The sequence below is a fragment of the Triticum urartu genome, chromosome 4A (genome assembly GCF_056163025.1).
Source record: "Triticum urartu cultivar PI428250 chromosome 4A, HENAU_Tu73, whole genome shotgun sequence".
Taxonomy (NCBI): domain Eukaryota; kingdom Viridiplantae; phylum Streptophyta; class Magnoliopsida; order Poales; family Poaceae; genus Triticum; species Triticum urartu.
Window position 1 is genome coordinate 107,188,759 of NC_141876.1, and position 19,612 is coordinate 107,208,370.

Genomic DNA, 19,612 nt, shown 5'->3' on the forward strand with positions numbered 1-19,612 from the left:
GCTTGTGAAAATAACATGCGACGACGACTTAGCGAGCGGATCCCCTTAAAAAAGACATAGCGAGCAGATTCCCTTAAAACTGGTAGGAATGGATACGATTGATGACGTTGATAAATAGTGGTGAATGTTGGCCTAATTTACTATTATCATGCATGGAAACGAATCATCAAGAAAAAGAATACTTCCTATTACTACACTCATAGGAAGCTTCCTAATCTCTGCTATCAAACCGTTTCTGCCCAAACAAGGAAGGAAAGTTATGGACGTGATTCGGAAGGAAACAAACGTTATGAAGATTAATTAATTTAGATTTGATCTTTAGAGATTGATTGTGATTGATTCTTTTACATAAAGACATTACTAAATAATTTGCGTCAGTATGGAAAGTTCTGATCCGTTCATTTTTTTCGTTGTGTGAGAGGGTGAAGTGAAAATAAACCGATGAAGTGGGGGAGGCGACGAAAAAAATCTACGACGGTTAACCTACGAAAAAAACCGGACGAAAGTGGTGGGACAAAAAAACCTGGAAGCGAGACTACCAAGTGGTGGCGATAGCTAGTGCTCGGGATGGGGGTTTGGGGCGGGGGCAGTCGACCCGATGGCTGGCGAAGTTAACGGGCTCGGGCGGCTGGAAATTCGGTGGGTGGCGGCGGCACAGCGCGAGGATGGGACAGGCGAAAAACCTAGCGGGCGTTCAACTACCAATACCCACGCCTTTTTTTAGGGGAATTGCTTGTGAAAATAACGTGCGACGACGACTTAGCGAGCGGATCCCTTTAAAAAAGACATAGCGAGCAGATTCCCTTAAAACTGGTAGGAATGGATACGATTGATGACGTTGATAAATAGTGGTGAATGTTGGCTTAATTTACTATCATCATGCATGGAAACGAATCATCAAGAAAAAGAATACTTCCTATTACTACATTCATAGGAAGCTTCCTAATCTCTGCTACCAAACCGTTTCTGCCCAAATAAGGAAAGAAAGTTATGGACGTGATTCGGAAGGAAACAAACGTTATGAAGATTAATTAATTCAGATTTGATCTTTAGAGATTGATTGTGATTGATTCTTTTACATAAAGACATTACTAAATAATTTGCGTCAGTATGGAAAGTTCTGATCCGTTCAGTTTTTTCGTTGTGTGAGCGGGTGAAGTGAAAATAAACCGATGAAGTGGGGGAGGCGACGAAAAAAATCTACGACGGTTAACCTACGAAAAAAACCCGGACGAAAGTGGTGGGACGAAAAAAACCCTGAAAGTGAGACTACCAACTGCTCCATTAGGAATAGAGATTAAATGACCATATTGCCCCTAGTATATAGAAAAATAACAATCAAACAACACCATAGGGTGGCGGGCCATTAAATGCATGGAGGGGCATTGTTAGAAAAGTTCCAAAAAGTCCCAAAAAAGACTCTCCTTGAGAGTCTTCTTCAATTAGTCCCAAATGTCTAGTTTAGTTCCTAAAAAGTCCCTCCCGTTTGGTAAAAAAGTCTTTAAAAGGGACTTTTTTTAGTCCCTATACAAAGAAGTCCCTGGAAACAAACACCCCCTTATACTCGGGAATTCATTGATAGTGACTTTTGAACTTCAGGGAATGTTTGGGGTTTGACTTTGAGTTGACCATCTTTATCGGAATTCATGTGTTTTTTCCTATTCCTTTGAACCAGTTCAGGGCCTTTGATTCAAAGAAAATCCATCGAACTAGTCAGTCAACAAAGTTGTCCTGAGCAAAGATGTGCCAGTCTTAATGTTTATTCGCATGCCATCCTTGGAAGCAAATCCAGTACTCCCTTCATTTCACAATATAATGTAATCATGCTTTTCGAGATTTAAATTTGACCATAAATTTAACCAACGAAACCGACTGCAGCGGGGGCAAAAAATATATCACTGAATTCGCAGTCGGTCTCGTTGATTAAATGTATGGTCAAACTTAGTTCTTGAAAAACGGGGATGCACTACATTGTGAAATGAAGGGAATACTTTTCATAGAGGCAACAATTTCGGCATATGAAACACCAACAACCCTGAACATCTCCTTTCTAAGGGCCAGTTCTTTTGGGCGGCTTAAAAAATAAGCTGCTTCTCCCCAGCTTAAAAAATAAGCCGCTCCCAAAATTCATGGAGGCTTCTAGATTAGTAATCCCATAACTAGTTCAGAAGCCCCAATAAATAAGGAAGGGGGCTTATGACAAAAACTAGGGAGGAGGCGGCTTAATTTTTAAGCCGCCAAAAGAACTAGCCCTAAATCAAGGATGCAAAAGCACTTGATATCTCAAAAATTATCAGCGGATGTGAAAAATCTTAGGGATGTGGAACTTGTGAGGACGATTCCATCTTAAAAAAAGAGGGTTTAATTGAGCATCGAGGAACAAAAGAATTTAGTCTAAAATACTAAAAAGAAGATTGGTTTTTTTCATTCTTCAAGAACTTCATATCTTGCCGAGATCTTCACCCCTAAGAAAAGTTTTCCCAACACGGGAAGGAAGTCTCTTCTAAATTGGATTTGTTATTGTAAGGGGATTTTTAAGTATTTATCTAAAAGGAGGAACAAACGAGAATAAGAGAAATTTGTTACATTAATCCTCTCATACCTACTAATTGGTGTACTTGAGATGTATTTCCTCTGGCTCCTGAAAAAGACATTAAATAGACCGGATTAGAAGGATCTGTTATCCGAAAATTTGAATTTATTTCTTGTTTCAAATATTCACTTGTCGCATACCATATCTTAACAGATTGGCGTAATTTTTCTACCGCGTGTACAGCCCCATAATAATAGTGTTTCTCCAAAAGAAAACTCTGTTGTTCCGCGTCTTGGACTGAGGCAATCCTTCTCTTCTCACTTCAAGATTGATCATCTCGAGCTATCCGTTGAGGGTGGAAATTTAAAAATAAATATGTAAGATCAATGACTTAGGACTTAGATGTGCAATACTTATGCACATCTAGATGTGCTTTAGCAAAACTGAATTTTGATATGGGTTGCAAACGTCATTAGCCATTTGCAGGCGACATGTGTCATGTTAATTCTGTTGGGTTTTGTCCTGGTCACCACGAAATCACTAATTAAGGAGTACTCATTGCAAAGAACACTCCACTTTCCCAGGTTGCGACAAGTGGCGCACATGTAGCGCGCCACTTGTCGCAACTTGGGAGTTTTCCCTTTTTTCATAGATTCGTTTATTCAAAACGTTTTATCTCTTAAACCGTGCATCCAAATCTCGAACCGTTTTTACCACTGGATTCCTCGCGTCGAGATCTTCAAAACTAGATCTCATGTTGATAGGTTTTGACGAACTTTTTTTTTCACGAAAAAATCAGACGAAAAAAACCGGGTGAAAAAACCGAACATGGAGCACGGTTTTTTCCCTTTCCAAAAGAGGCACGCCCGTGCCTCTCGCGAAATCACAACCGTGCCTCTCGTGAAAACAAAACCGTGACTCTCGTGGAAGAAGAAAAAACAGAAAACGTGTTTTTTTTCGTTTCCGAGAGGCACGGCCGTGACTCTCGCGAAGGCACAACCGTGCCTCTCGCGAAAGCAAAACCGTGACTCTCGCAAAAGAAAAAAAAACAGAAAACACGTATTTTTTCCCCTAGAGGCACGGCCGTGACTTTCGCGAAAGCACAACCGTGCCTCTCGCGGAAGCAAAACCGTGACTCTCACGGAAAAAAACAGAAAATGTGTTTTGTTTTTTCCTTTCCTAGAGGCACGGTCGTGACTTTCGCGAAAGCACAACCGTGCCTCTCACGGAAGCAAAACCGTGACTCTCACGAAAGAAAAAAAAACAGAAAACACGTTTTGTTTTTCCCTTTTCCGAGAGGCACGGCCGTGACTCTTGCAAAAGCACAACCGTGCCTCTCGCGGAAGTAAAACCGTGACTCGCGAAAGAAAAAAAACCGAAAACGTATATTTTTTTTGTTTCCGAAAGTCATGGCCGTGACTCTCGTAAAGCACAACCGTGCCTCTCGCGGAAGAAAAACCGTGACTTTCGCGAAAGGAAAATAAAAGAAAACGCATTTTTTTCGCGCAAAAAATATTTTTTTTTCAATTTTTTTGATCGAAAAGCTAAGAAAGACCGGGGAAAAACCAAAACGTCAAAAAACCCGGGAAAAAACCCGTTTAAAAAGCCGAAAACGTGTGCGAAAAAAAAACAAAATCCGAAGGAAGCGTCCAGAGCGCAACACATGGCGAATGGCTGAGAGCGCGCCAAATGGCGCTGATCGTTGCGATGCTCCCGAAGGAGCGCTCGTTAACTTTTTTTTTGAGGGGTGAAAACCAGGTTTATTCATGAAAATCCACATGGTGTGGGATACATCTGAGGTCATGGGGTGCACCAAGCCATACATGGCGACCCGGTCCTCTCGTAAAAGAAAACTTGGCTAGGCGGTGTGCTTCTACATTAATAGCACGACTCTCGAAAACAAAATTACAAATAAAAGGTGATGATCTAAGGTTTATCTCTCTGATAATTGCTCCATAAGTTCCTCTTGCTCCGATGTTGATATCCGAGACCACTTGTTGACAATCGGAGGCGACCACGAAGCTTTGGATTCCCAGGTCTTCTGCTAGAGCCAAGGCCTCTCGACACGCCATTGCTTCTAGAGTTGGTGGATCTGTGATTCCTTGAACGACAAGTGCGGAGCTACCCATATAGTTCCCATGTTCATCTCTGCATATCGCTGCCGCCGAACCTCCCCTGGTTCCTAGCACTCCGCCGTCCACATGGATTTTGTAGTGTCCCGGCGGTGGCTTACGAGGTCGGGTGTGTATCTGTCTTGCAGTAACACTCCTTACCACAGTTTGCTGCATCTTCTCCTTGACTATGCCAAGCTCAGCCATGTACCGTGTGATGAAATCATGGGTCGCCTGGAGCGACTGGAAAATAGCTTCGTGTATTGCCTTGCGCCTGCGTGCCATATAGACCATAATGCCACCGATACAAGTGCAAATTCATCACGTGATAACAACTCCATCAACGTAAATAACCATTGCTTTGCTTGTGGCTCAACTGTAGCTATTATTTTATGCGTGATTTCCTCATCAATAAGAGCCCACACGCTCCTAGAGGAGGTGCACTCGATCAGTGAGTGACGCCAGGAATCCCAAACTCCACATAGACCGCACTGCGGCGAGTCAGTCATGTGGCGATGAGCACGGACGTCATTGGTCGGTAGCGATTGCTTAGATAGTCTCCAAAGAAACATCCGTACCTTGCCCGGTACTTCCGTTTTCCACAATGTTTTCCAGGCACCTTCTTCGGCCCTCGAGCTGGAAGGACCCGGGATTTCTTCCAACCACGCTTCTCTCCTGTTTCTGATGGCTACTAGCATCTTATAGGCTGATTTAACACTGAAAGTACCATTTTTCTCATGAAACCAAGCCCAAAAATCTATGATGTTTCGAGTGCATATTGGCATACCGAGGATAACTGTAGCATCCATAGGCATGAAAGTTTGTTGGACAAGCTGTCTATTCCATGATGCGGTCACAGTAGTTATGAGCTCTGACACATGTGTTGGTGAATTTGGCGAGATACTCCCGTAGGGACGCATCATCTCCTCTCTGGGTAGCCAGTTATCGGTCCATATGTTTGTGTCTGCTCCATTGCCAATTCTCTTTATCAATCCTTGCTTAAGAACATCCCTTCCCTCTATGATGGCCCGCCATACCTGGCTCGAATGGCTGCCCAATTCAGCCTGGAGTATATCGGAAGACGGGTAGTATACACTTTTCAATACTCGAGCACTCAACGACTCTGGGTCTTGCAACAAGCGCCACGCCTGCCTGGCGAGCATGGATAAGTTGAAAAGTTCAAAATCTTTGAAACCCAGACCTCCCATTCCCTTGGGTTGTGTCATCGTTTTCCAGGAGACCCAGTGTGGTTTACGTTTTCCATCCTTTGCACCCCACCAAAACTTTCGAATGAGCATATTCAAGTGTTCACATAAGCCTCTAGGTAATTTGAAGCATGACATGGAAAATACGGGGACAGCCTGCGCAACAGCTTTGACAAGAACTTCCTTACCAGCCGAGGACATAGTACGTTCAATCCATCCTTGAACCTTGCTCCAGAGTCGGTCCTTGAGATATTTGAAGGCACCGTTCTTTGAGCTTCCTATGTCTGATGGCATACCCAAGTACTTCTCGTTTAGTGTTTCATTGGGAACGTGGAGTGTATCTTTGATCTCCTGTCTGACCGCATCAGGAACCCCCTTACTGAAATAGATTGAAGATTTGGAGTAGTTGATGCGCTGCCCAGTCGCTTGGCAATAAGTGTCCAAGACATGGTGCACCTCAGTTGCCCCCACATTGTTTGCTTTGAAAAACAGCAGGCTGTCATCAGCGAATAGAAGATGGCTTACCGGTGGCGCCGTAGGGGCTACCTGTAGTCCACCCAGGTTGGATGACTCACTTTTAGATTTTAACAGGCACGAAAGGCCCTCCGCTGCCAACAAAAACAAATATGGAGAGATTGGGTCCCCTTGTCTGATTCCTCTTGATGGAATAAATTGTTGTAACTTCTTCCCATTGAACAAAACAGAGAACTTGACTGTGGTGACCAAGCTCATTACAATATCAACCCACCTGTTTGTGAAACCAATCTTTAACATTATGGCCCTCAGATAAGACCACTCCACCCTATTATAAGCTTTCATCATATCAAGTTTGAGAGCACACGACTGATGTTTCTTGGCCTTGTTCCTCTTCATAAAATGTAAACATTCATGCGCTGTGATGATGTTGTCTGTAATCAGCCTGCCGGGAACAAAAGCTGATTGCTCCTCTGATATTATTTCAGGTAGAACTACCTTGAGCCTGTTAGATATAACCTTGGAAGCAATCTTGTACAAGACATTACATAGACTGATTGGGCGAAACTGAGATAGTAGGGTTGGATTTTTTTACCTTTGGTATGAGTACCAAAATTGTGTCATTTATACACTCCGCCGACTCCGTACCCTCCACTATCCTCAGGACCGCCTTGGTAACCTCATCCCCACAAATGTCCCAATGGTGTTGGAAAAAATGCGCTGGGTATCCGTCGGGACCAGGTGCTTTCATTGGGTACATCTGAAACAGAGCCGTTTTCACCTCCTTGCTTGTATATGGGGCATTTAACATGTCATTCATAGCTTGAGTTACTTTTGTTGGGACCGTACTCAATACCTGCTCCATATCGTGTACCCCCTCTGATGTATAGAGATTTTGATAGAAGGCTGTGGTCATGTTCTCCATCTCTATAACATTTTCCGTGACCTGGCCATCCGGACGCTGGAGGGACTTTATTTGGTTTTTTCTCCTTCTTCTACTTGCCCGGAGATGAAAGAAATGTGTATTTTTATCGCCATGCATCAGCCACTCCAACCGGGCACGTTGCCTCCAAAGTATCTCTTCTCTGTGATAAAGCTCGGTCAATCTATCAATTAATTTAATCTCCCAATGATTTGGCCCGAATCTGTTTGGGATCGCTCATAACTCTTGTAGTTGTGCCTTTAGCTGCTGAATCTCACGTCGCACATTCCCGAAGTGGCTACGGTCCCACTGGCCAAGGTCCTGTGCTAATGAATGCATCTTGTCGCTTATCTCCCTCACCGAATCTCCCGCGCTACTCTGCCATGCGTGTTGGATAACAGGGGACAGAGTCGGGTCCCGTTCCCACGCCACCTCATATTTAAACGAGCGCGGGACCCGGCTGCATGCGCCATGCACGTAGCTCACGATGAGCGGGGCGTGGTCACTCGAGGCCGCTGTTCCATGCTCCAATGTTGCTGACGGGAAAGCAATCGTCCAGGCCGGGTTGGCAACCCCTCTGTCCAGACGGACACGTGTATATGTTCCGCCTGTTACCTTTCTCTCAAACGTCCAGTCCGTGCCAATATATCCAGTGTCCGCGAGGCCACATGTATCTAAAGCATCCCTGAAAGCCGCCATCTGTGCTTGGCTTCTGCTCCCTACACCGTCATGTTCGTGAGCGTGCAACACCTCATTGAAGTCGCCTAGGACTAGCCAGGGTATATCGCTTGAGCCAACGATTCCCCTGAGCATATCCCAGGTTTTGTATCTTTCACTGACCTGTGCTTCACCATAGACAAAAGTCACCCTCGTTTTAACATCTACAAGTTCATCAATAATTGCATCAATGTGATACTGAGAATAGCCAACAACTTCAAGCTTTATTTCATCATTCCAGAAAATTCCTAAACCACCACTCCTTCCCGAACTACTAACAGCATAACTTTTATTAAAACCTAAAGAACCAGCCATATTCTCAACTCTGGATCCCTCTATATGAGTCTCAAGAATGCATAATACAGAGGGGGCATATTGCTTCATTAGTTCACGAAGCTCTTGAACTGCGGCGGGTTTGCCAGCCCCGCGGCAGTTCCAGCAGAGTAGACTCATTGCGCTAGGCGCGACCCCACTGGGAGGCCCGCCAAACGCGCATCATTGTTCTTGCTCGTAGCTGTGTTCTTTCCGCTGTTTTTCTCACTGGATATGGAGTTGGTCTTGTTCCTCTTTGCCTCTTGCTTGGATGACGGACTCGGTGGGATTTCGATGGAGGACGACGCAGCAGGGTTGATTGAGTTGTCCACGGGTGCTGGTAGCAGCAGGACAGGATCCGCCACTACAGCCCCCCTCTTTCTGTTTCTGTCTCCTTCCTCCATATATGTGTCCCTCTCCTGCGTCCCATCCTTCTCACTGGTGGCTGACATATTATGGTCGTTTGCACGACCCCTTCCTCTTCCCGCACGGCCAGAACCCCGTCCACCTCCTCGGCCAGTCCTATTTCCAGAGTTGTCACCATTGGTTCTTCCTTCTCCAGGTCCACTGCCCGGGCCCCTGAACCATGATGCTTTCAGATCTTTAAAAACCAATGCCTTTGGATCGTGAACTCCATCCCCACACTCTTTGAACAGGTGACCCATGTATCCGCACACGGCGCACCAGTCAGGGAGACGTTCATACTTCACCTTGTATATTTCCCTATGTATAGCATCTTTCTTCTTCACCACCAATGAAACAACATTCTTGAGAGGCTTTGTTACATCAACCTTCACCCGCACCCGTGCAAAATTGCCCTCAAAATCTTGGGACCGTGGCTCAGCATAGATGAACTCTCCCACTGTTGACGCCAAGGCCTTGATTTTTGAGAAGAAACCATCCGGAAAATCATGAATCTGAATCCACATGTCAACCTTGTTTAGCTCAATGGTTGACGGTTTTGTGAACCCGTCGTATGCCTCCAACACCACTGCTTTACCCTTGAAACTCCATGGACCATCCTCCATCACGCACTCCCAGTCACCTAAGCACTCAAATTGCATTGTGTACAGGTTATCTTCAAGCGGCCTAATCTTCACTTCTTTTGCCAAGTCCCAAGCCACCCGCATATTTCTGTAAAACCAATATTGACTATAGGTCTTCTTAGTATGAACCCTAGCGATGGCCATCCAACGGGTCGCCTCGACTGGCAACTCATCGTCCTCGATCACCACATCCTGGAGTTCGTCCTCCTTCAGGCCCAGCTCGTCCATCATGGCTTCCAGATCTGTCACGCCGCTACCCGATCCCGAAGTAGCTTTCTCCATCTTCCCTTGCCCGAGGGATTTGGTTCCGCGGGCGGTATGGTCCCTAAAACAACCTTGCCCCCGCCAGTCTAGAGGTCCGTAGAGCCCCTAGCGTCGGCAAAGAGGGAAGGAGAGGGGAGCGAGGGACTCTACGGTGGCGCGATCGATCGCCGCCGCCGAGAGGAGCCGAAAACCCTAACGAGAGGGGAGCACGAAAACGCTAAAAAAACTTGTTTGCCTCATGGCACGCGGAAATCCGCTGCCGCACCTGGTAGGAGCGCTCGACTAGTTGCTCCTTGGTCACCAGGAGAGGATTAAATTACTCTGGTCACTGGGCCCGTAAACAGGTCTTTTTTAACACGTTACCCGGCCCAGCCAAACGAGGCGTGGGGCCCCAGGTCCACCGCGGAAGCCACGCCACCCCACGTCCATCCGCATATAAGCCCTCCCCGGCTCCAACCCTACTGCTCCTGTGTTTCCTCTCGCCGCCGCCGTCGCCTCCTCCTCTCCCGCCTGCGTCGCATCGCCACCGCCTTCGCCATGGGGAGACGTAAGATCGCTCGATCCGTCCCATCTCCGTTCCCTACCTCCCTTTTCTTGTAATAATCTCGCTACGTTTCGATCCGTGCGATGTGTGGACGCGGCTGTGAGGTAGGGTTTTGTCTCCCGTGCCTTGGTCTTGCCTGATCTAGCGGTCTAGCCCTGTGTGAGATGTCGACGCGCGCGAGTTCCCTTGAGATGGTATCATGTTAGGGTTACGTCTCTGCCCACCGCTGTCGAGTTTTCGGTGTTTGGCATCTCTGCGCCTATGCGTTTCGGGTAAAATTGGATGGATGCCGTGGTTATTCCCTTTAGACTTGGCAATGCTGGTTCTATTTGCATTTGACACCTTGTAGGTAAGTTGATGCTCTGGTCCTAGAGTTTTTCCCCGTGTTGTATGATGTAGATTGTGTGGCTTTGATCGGCTGTTGTCTATACAAATCTTTTTTGCTATCATCAATATCGTGTTAATGTTGAGCTCTAACCTCTTCAGAACTAGGGCAACAGTATTGTCTAAAAGCTGTTCGTTTGGCATGGTTTCCAGGGAATTTTACTCTCCTAATCATTTCTGTTTCATGTGTATATTGTGATTGCCAATTTGTAACCATGCTACTCTGCAATACCTCTGATTTTTCTTGCATGGGTCTTGTTGTAATAATATGTTAATGTGTTTATAGGTTTCAGATGTGACGTATGATGTTGTTACTAAAAAATGTTAGTTGTACACTGTCTGTTTATTAGGATCCACATCATTTTCTGTGGACTTCGTTAAAACCAGAATTATTGTTGTGGAGTATATGATGGTGTTTATCTATGTCACCCCATTCCATTTTTGTTGCTTGATTTGTGTTAATGTTGGTATTAACTATTACCTTCTGTATACATTTCATTGGTTAAGGCTGTAGGTTCACTGTAATTTGTAGAGAATCTTTGTATGATTTAAATTTGGCCACACAGCCACAACTTTCCCTTTGGGTTATGTAAGAAGTAAATTTCTACCTGTGCTGCTTTCATGGAAAGCCATGACTGCAATATTTTCTATTTCTGCTGCCACCTTACATATTATAAACTGTGTGCTGATTTTCTGAGAAGTTTTGGTTAGTGAAAGCATTTCTGAGGTGTCATTCAAGTTGACTTGTTCCTCTCTGATTGCACCTAGCTAATGTATTTTGTTGATTGATATGAGCTTTACCTCTTCTATTATTCAAATTTTTGTTTCCTGATTCAATGCTGATAATTGAGACCCCTCCATGTGTATTTGGTTTCTAATAATTTTGGTGCTTTGTTCCTCTGATCAGGACCTGCTAGGTGCTACCGCCAGATAAAAAACAAGCCATACCCCAAGTCAAGGTACTGTCGTGGTGTACCTGACCCGAAGATCAGGATCTATGATGTTGGGATGAAGAAGAAGGGAGTGGATGAGTTCCCCTCCTGCGTCCACCTGGTCAGCTGGGAAAAGGAGAATGTCTCTAGCGAGGCTCTTGAGGCTGCCCGTATTGCTTGCAACAAGTACATGACGAAGAATGCTGGAAAGGATGCGTTCCACCTGAGGGTCAGGGTCCATCCATACCATGTCCTTCGTATCAACAAGATGCTTTCATGTGCCGGGGCTGATAGGCTCCAGACTGGAATGAGGGGTGCTTTTGGGAAGCCTCTGGGTACCTGTGCTCGTGTGGACATTGGCCAAGTACTCCTATCTGTGCGCTGCAAGGAGAGCAATGCTGTTCATGCTGATGAAGCCCTCCGCCGTGCCAAGTTCAAGTTCCCTGGCCGTCAAAAGATCATTTGCAGCAGGAAGTGGTATGTCACCTGTCTTATCAAATTATACTGGTTGTTTCATTGTGTTATGGAAAGTCGGAAATTCTATGAGATGACTAGATTGAAGCATTGCTAATCTGCACTTGATTTTCCAGGGGCTTTACCAAGTTCAACAAGGCTGATTACATCAAGTACAAGAGTGAGGGAAGAATCGTGCCTGATGGTGTCAATGCTAAGGTGATACATTTTTTCCCACTGAAACATCTTAATGTTTGCTTCAGTTCTGTTCTACTAGACTATACAATTCGCAAAACTTAAAATGTAATGTTGGTTGCTTAATTCCATTCCACATTTTTACTGCTTGTTACAGTCAAGTCTGAGCTCCAGTTTATTGTTGTGTGTATCATAATATAAATATTCTGATTCCTAATAATAATCTATCAGTGGTACTAAGTTGGTCAAATTTGTTCCATGTTAACATGATGCTTACTTAAGGGTTAATATCAAGTTAAACCTGAATGACCATATGTTTTTTTTAATAACTATCTTTATATTCCTATATACTGCTTGTCATAGTTCTCTTGCATCATATTCTGAACTTGTATAATTCTATGTATTGTTTGCTGGTATATTTTCGTTCCATGTACTTTCATATTGAATTGCTTGTCTATTGTTGGTTCTTATACTTGTAACATTTATCTCACACAGTCTCGTACTGATTCTTCTTCCAACTCTTGTGCAGCTGCTTGGTGTCCATGGCCCCATTGCTAAACGGCGCCCCTGGGCAGGCGATCCTGGCTTGAGGCAGTTGAAGCATGCACAGACCATTTCCTTCGCTAGATGGAACTCATGAGTTTTGTTTTTGCTTTAGCCAGTATATTTCCCCATGCTTGAACGAGTGTTAAGTAAAGATGGCAGCTGGCTGCAGTATAATCTACTTCTGTAGTTCTTTACTGTAGACCGTTTCTCATGGTGGAGGTTGACATATCTGCAGTTGTCCTGTTTTAGCACTTTCTTGAGATTGTTATCTACAAGTGCTGGAATTTTCTGGATCATCTATGAATGATGTATAACTTTTGCCTATGCAAAATCACCTTTCATTGATGTGTGGCTAGTTATGCTTGTTTGTTTGTTCTGTTCTACTTGAGGCATTCAAGTAAATATTGGTAATGCTGCTCAAATTGCACCTAATCTGCTTATAACAGTTTAGTGTTCAAGGGAATGTTGCTACTGCGTTCAGTTGCATTTAACCTAGTTTGATTGTATTTCCACAATGTTCTCCATTGTCTCCCAATTTTCCTTGGCCTTGACAATCAAGCCGTGCCTTGGTGGAGCGCTGGTGCGACAGTCAGGGCGGTTCTGCGCACTTGCGGCAATCTCACGGCAGTTCCATGTGGTGGGCTTCTTCTCCACTAATAAATTTACATGTTCAACTTGCTTTGAAAAAATGGTTTCTATGTAATAAGTTGTTAATATTCAACAACCCTGTGTAAAAAATGATCACATAAATCTAAACAGTTAACCTTCCATCTATAAGGTAGAGCGGTGGCTACTCCTCCAATGCTAAAGTAATTGTGCACCATTCACATAGTACATGTAGCGGCTTCAATATATGGAACTTTGTTTACCCACTTTGAATTGAGGATCCGTTTCCCTCGTTCTCCCTTTAGGGCCAGAAGTCCTATATTAATCGAAGTGCCTCAAATCATTGCTATTTGACTCTGGACTGGTTCTAAATAAGTCGAGGTATTTCAAATAGTTTGTTGACATAGACAAAGGGAAAACCTTTGAACAAATTTCTGTGTTGATCTTGGACATATAAGAATTTTAAATCAAATCTCTTTAGAAAGATGATCTTTTGTCTCATAGTAGTCTGCTTCGTTATCTGGTTAGCCATACACTTCACATAGCGATTCACATGGCATCATCAAATGATATAGATCTTAACGAACGTTTTAGCGGGCGAGGGCTTCAGTGGGGTCATGCGTCATTTCTCCTTTTTATCCTTTGTGTGCTTGCTTTGTTCGTAACTTTGTTAGATGTGCTCATGAGCACCATGTATCTAGCTTGGCCGTGTGGGGTTTCATCCTAAGCTCCTTCTTGGTTTGACAGTTCATAAAACGGGACAAAAGCCTATCTTCCAAGAGTTTTCAAATGCATGTTGTATACATCTAAAAAAAGATCATGTTGTATAGAGAGGATGGCATATTACTTAAATTCGACTTTGAGCGCATTGAACACAGGTACCGTAACATGGCCAACAAAATCAATTACTCTACCTCACTTAAGATGAGTTTGCACAACATCATCATGCTAAGAACAAGATCCAGGCATCCAGCAGTGAAAAAAGAGAAGAAAAACGAGATCCAGCAAATAAATGGGCGATATACACAGGTTACAAAGGAAAGTAGGGTGCTTAAGTACAGATTCACCATCATCATTTTCTGGTTCCCATAACAAGATCAATTGTTTTCTTTACAGCTTCCGGAAACCTCTAGAGAGCTACTACAATCAATCCAGAGTCTAGCGGGTTCATGAACATTAGAAAGAGATGATCAGCAAAAGGAAAATCATATATTTCTCACCTTTTCAAGAGCAGAAACCAGAATATATTTCTCAATTCAGTTCTGTTGAGAAGTCTGTCTGTACCATACCAACATACGTGAACCAATTCAACCGTCCCCTTTTCTTCTTCTGTCTAGCTATAAGTCCAGTATTTTCCAATCATTGTTGTGTGAGGTTAGTCAATCGGTGCTTTCATTGGTGGCAGGACTCAAGTCGCATGCTCACCCAGGTTCAGAATTCTATGCAGGGTTCAGAATGTTACCTACTATACCATCATTGCCCTTTCATATACACACGGACTATAAAAACTTTTGGAAACTGCTCACATCCTAGGCCTCATTAGGTTTGGAGGATTTTTATAAGAAAAACATAGGAACAAGGATTTCATAGGAAAATTTCCTATATATGCATTCAGTTTGTAGGAAATGCGTACAGGAATTTCATAGGAATAATATTCATTTTTTGTATTTTTGGAGAAAACTACACATCTACTCAAAGCTTATTTTTACGCGTAGGAATAAGGCAAGTCAATTACTCAATTCCTCCAAACCGAACGAGCCCCTACTAATTTTCATATGATTTCTTCCATTGAGTTTTGCTCTGTTGAGGCTGTTTGTATCACCGGACGAAGTTGGAATGAACACATCTGTTTGAGCGCCAACTAATTTTGAACAGAGAAAATAAGAAATTTCTGGCACCAGCAGGGGCAAGGTGGATGCATCCTTGGTCTGCCCGGATGTACGTATCATGTATGTATAATCTCGCCGTCATCATCAGAAACACACAGATCTGATCTGAATCCGTGGGCCTTTCCCCTCCCGCGGCCAGTGCAGGCCAAGGGAAGAAAGGCTGCCACGAATTGAAACTGGAATTCAAAGGACCCCATGCATGGAATGGAACCGGTAGGGCAGTCAAGGCGGCCATGATCAGATCAGGAGCCGTGGTGAGTGGTGACCGCCAGTTTTGGGAGCGATTGCGAGGCGGAGGAGATGCAGCAGCTGCCCGAAAGACGTAGTACGCCGCACGGGGCAAAAGCTCGCCCGGCCCGGTTCTTCTTTTCTGGTGGCAGCTGGAGCCTGGCTAGCTAGAGTAGAGGGTTGGGTTGTGTGGAGCTGTGATGATGAGCGGTGGATCTCGGTGGCCCGTGCGCGCGTCCCGGCCGGTCGTGAAGTAGGGCCGTACGTGGTGATTAAGATCGAACGTAGATCGCACTATATATGGTATATGTGTATGTATATTTGTACCCCTGTGCATCGTCTTCGAAGCTTTGCACGATGCAAATAGTATTTTTTTTCTAGAATACACAGAACGTGCGTATCATATATTAAAGACGATGCAAATTATTGATTGATGGACAAAAGCATGTATTGTTTTTCTAGAGTACGCACATATATTAAAGACAATGCAAAATTGTTGATGATGGACAAAAGCATGTACGTATTGCCGTATTGGTTTATAGAGCATGCATGTCACATGTTTTCTGCCACACGCCCTTCCTTCTCTTCAGAGTTTTCTTTTCATATTAGTACATGTCTCATTCATATAATAAAGATCAAGTTACAAGTCACGTAAACACCGATACACCGACTCTTCTCTTCAGAGTTGAGAGGCGGTATTCCTTGTTTAGTTAACTCATAAACCTAGCTAAGTTCGAATGATACGCCTCGTGTTTTCATGACTAATTAGCTATATTTTGTTTCATATTTTTTTAACACAGTACAATCAAAGTCGCTCACATACATAAGCATACAATCCTTATGAACGCACACCTTATCCCTATAAGCACCTCGGAGAGACTAATAAGCCAACATAACATCTTGAGACTAATTAGCTGTGTTTTGTTTCATATACACAGAGCACGGACGGAAATGCACACAAATAAGATTGGGATATACGTACGTATATGCACCAGGAATTTTGTAGTGCATGCAAGACTATACGGTGCCACTTGGAGCTAAAGCAATGCACGGCGGGGGTGGCAAAAAGAAAAGTAGGCCGACCCGACTAGCGTCTCTTCCGGATCTAAACACCGCAATGATGCCAAACATGCCTTTCGCCTTTCTCTTTCGCTTGTGCGTTTGTGTGTGCTGCTGCTGTGGGGTTGGAAACTTGGGATATGGCCTAGCTGCATGCTCCATACATCCATGCCTCCAAACACAGGTACACGTCTTCTCCGGCCGTATGTCCACCTTCAGCTGCCTGGAGGTATACTTCCTGCAGGACGAGGCGCTGGCACTAGAGTTTCCATGTCACCTTTTGGCTGGTTTCTGTACAGATAGGAATTTATTGATAGGGCTCAAGACGCTTAAGGTTTAGCGTTGAGAGTTTTTACGGTACATCATACTACCGGATATAATGGGTGGTATTGAGTTGATCCAATGGCTAGCACAATTCAGCTTAGAATTTGTTTGAGGATAGATCGGTAATTTCCCAACAGGATTAAATTTCTCCTTCATTATCCTAATAATTAATCTAGTTAGTTAACTGAGATAGTCGCAGCTGTATGACGCACTAACGAAGTTCCTTCCGCCGGTGCAGTTGTATGTCCTTCGTCGGTCATCCCGCCGCCTTCCCCCACCAGTTGCACATCCCTGCCTACCGTCGCGCCAAGGCCCAAGAACGAGTCCAAGAGTACCCTGCATACAGGGCGCTGCCTTGAACCTAGAACCGGCGGATCCCTCGTCTGCATGACTAGTAGCACCTTCGTCTTCTTGCCTTCTCTTCTTTTCCCCACACAGACTGCACATCGGTTTTCCCCCTAGTACGTGCATGTGTCCATGCCCCCGGCGACGGCTGGACCGAGGTCGCCGAGCTGCTGTGCAGGGAGATGGTGGTGGGGAGATGAACACGATGGAGGAACGGATAGGGGCGGCGAGGGAAGGGGAGGCGTGAGAGGTCAATACATGGTGTTGCATGGGTGCGGGCGAAGGACGGCAATGGCAGGGCGCCAGACGACGCTGGCTGTAACCCGCCCATTGTAGTGCCGAGAAGATGCGACGCTGGAGAAGAGATGACATGGAATTCCAAATCTCCCCTTCGTCTTAATTCTGGATAGAGCCTGCTGCTGCGGGTGTTTATGACCATGAACTACCCAAAATGCCCCTGAGGCCGAAATATACTACCCGAATTCTGGTGTAGTATTACGACTTCTGGGCCATTGGATCATAAAAATAAACGGCCCAAAATAGTTTGATGTACCGTAAAAGGTCTCTTAGCGTTTCACATGGGATAGCTAGCTAGCTTTTGGTAAACATGTTTCCAGCGAGTTAAAGTCACCTTTTTGCCTGTGTCATGCCAAAATATTTTTCTCTAACTCTAGAGATTATGTGGATAGAACCTATATAGTAGTGCAAGCAATTTTAACATGCTCCCTCTTACCCCTCCTCAACGGCTCAGATTAATTTTATACTCTTACCTCATGTGAAAAGGGGAGGTAAGAGGGAGCACGCTAAAAAACCTCAGTGTGAGCAACTTAATTAGTTGCGGCAAACTGCAATTTACTCCTTTTATTTTTGCCGTGGCCTTTGATTACTTTTAGTAGCAACTTTCAAACATTTTTAATTATGCGAAGGGTCCTATTAGGACATTCGACGATAGAGGAGTATGCACGCAGTGCAAAATGGGATAAAAGCCTGCATAAAACCATTACTTGGCGACGGTGAACATGTGCAAATACTACTACTCCAAATAGTAGCACATTAATACAGAAAGGCTAGCCTTTATGCCACCTTTTTGTCTAATTTCTGGCTTTACCCTTTTATCATAGCCTAATGCATGCCCTAATGGCCCAGCTTTTGTCCTTTGGATCTGCAACATTAAGAAAGTAAGGCAGGCGAGAAAGACGATAAAAGGAACAAAACAAAGGAGAGAAAAAAGGGGGTCACAAAAGGTGGCGAGGAAAGGAAAACAAAGTGATCATCATCATGTTTTCTTGTACGCATGTCGCCTCGTTAATAGGCTCACTCATCATCATCCTCTCATCTCTGGCTCAATTAGCTTAAAACGGGACATGAAGTTAATTACCCAGGTGCTGTGTACATCCTCTTCAAATTTTGCTCATGGTTAAGTACGCATGCGTGACTCAAGCTTTAACTAGTTCATGTGTTTTCCATGATAGCAGAAAGATTTGGCATTATCATCATCGTTATCAGCAAGAGATTAGAGTTCCCAGTTGTGATCAATGCATGCCCATAATTAACCAGGTTCATGCATGTACGCTTCTCGGCGCCTCGAGAAGTAGTTTCTTGACCAGACGTTTGTTGACTAAAATTATGCTTCCAAATGATCACGATCGCCAGAGGTGTATACGATTATGAAGATCGATGCTACTCCCTTCATTTTTATATACAAGGTCACAAACTCAAATTACAGGTACCAAAGTGAAATTTAATACATACTTTATAATCCAACTTCTGTGGACACGACCGGTTGAAATAACCAGAGTGAAATTTCATAGGGACCTACGGCTATGGGTATTGTGCTTAGTGTGGAACTTCTGATGACCAGAGTGGGATAATGACAAGATGTGCCTAAACACATCAATATCATCGACAAAGACAAGCTTTAGCACCTCTTGCACCACCCCCTTATTCCACGCGAAATCTCACAACCAAGGCAAAAATGTGTCGGACGGTCCGGATCTGCTTTATTTTAGTCTCAGACAACCTTCCGAAATTCCAAGCCGCTACTACAACTACCACTAATAATTCACCAACATATTTTCTTGCTGGCCAACATAATATTAATATAATGTACTGAAATTAGGTTATCACCTTGTCGTCCTAGAGCAACCATTTCTTGAGAATGCCTACCCAGCAGACTCTAAAAATTTTAAATGGTGGGGGTGCCCTCGAGCCAATGCATCCATGGATGATCTTGATGTATTTTTTTAAATTTATCTATATTGCTAGATCCAAGTCCTTTTCGGATAAAAATGTTAAGCCATTTCGTAGCAGTGGGCAGACACAGTGACCGTCCACAAAGTAGGATTGCCCGTCCATGTTTGGCTAGACAGTGGGTAGGGCTAGCCTGATGCAGCGTGAAATGCACACGTATGCCTGTGCATGTTTGTGCCTTTCTAGGTAGCTTAGGATTATCATGGCTCAACTGGCATCATTTTGACACGACCGTCTCGAATCCAGGTGATTGCATGCTCGACGCCCCTTTAA

General features: G+C 44.3%; 1 protein-coding gene and 1 pseudogene across 2 annotated transcripts; one reads left to right on the forward strand and one right to left on the reverse strand.

The window, feature by feature from the left end:
- Positions 1-7,482: 7,482 nt before the first annotated feature.
- On the reverse strand, positions 7,483-8,415 carry LOC147975007 (uncharacterized). Its single transcript, XM_087520231.1, has one exon. The coding sequence runs from the start codon at positions 8,413-8,415 to the stop codon at positions 7,483-7,485; it is 933 nt and encodes a 310-aa protein (XP_087376357.1).
- A 1,564-nt stretch (positions 8,416-9,979) lies between these two features.
- LOC125550948 (large ribosomal subunit protein uL16z-like) lies at positions 9,980-12,983 on the forward strand (annotated as a pseudogene). Its single transcript, XR_015600463.1, has 4 exons — positions 9,980-10,131; positions 11,420-11,921; positions 12,035-12,116; positions 12,622-12,983. The product of XR_015600463.1 is annotated as a large ribosomal subunit protein uL16z-like (transcript).
- The last annotated feature ends 6,629 nt before the right edge of the window (positions 12,984-19,612 follow it).

Excerpts from the sequence above, each read along its gene's own strand:
- LOC147975007 (XM_087520231.1), bottom strand. The coding sequence starts at position 8,415 with ATGAGTCTACTCTGCTGGAACTGCCGCGGGGCTGGCAAACCCGCCGCA.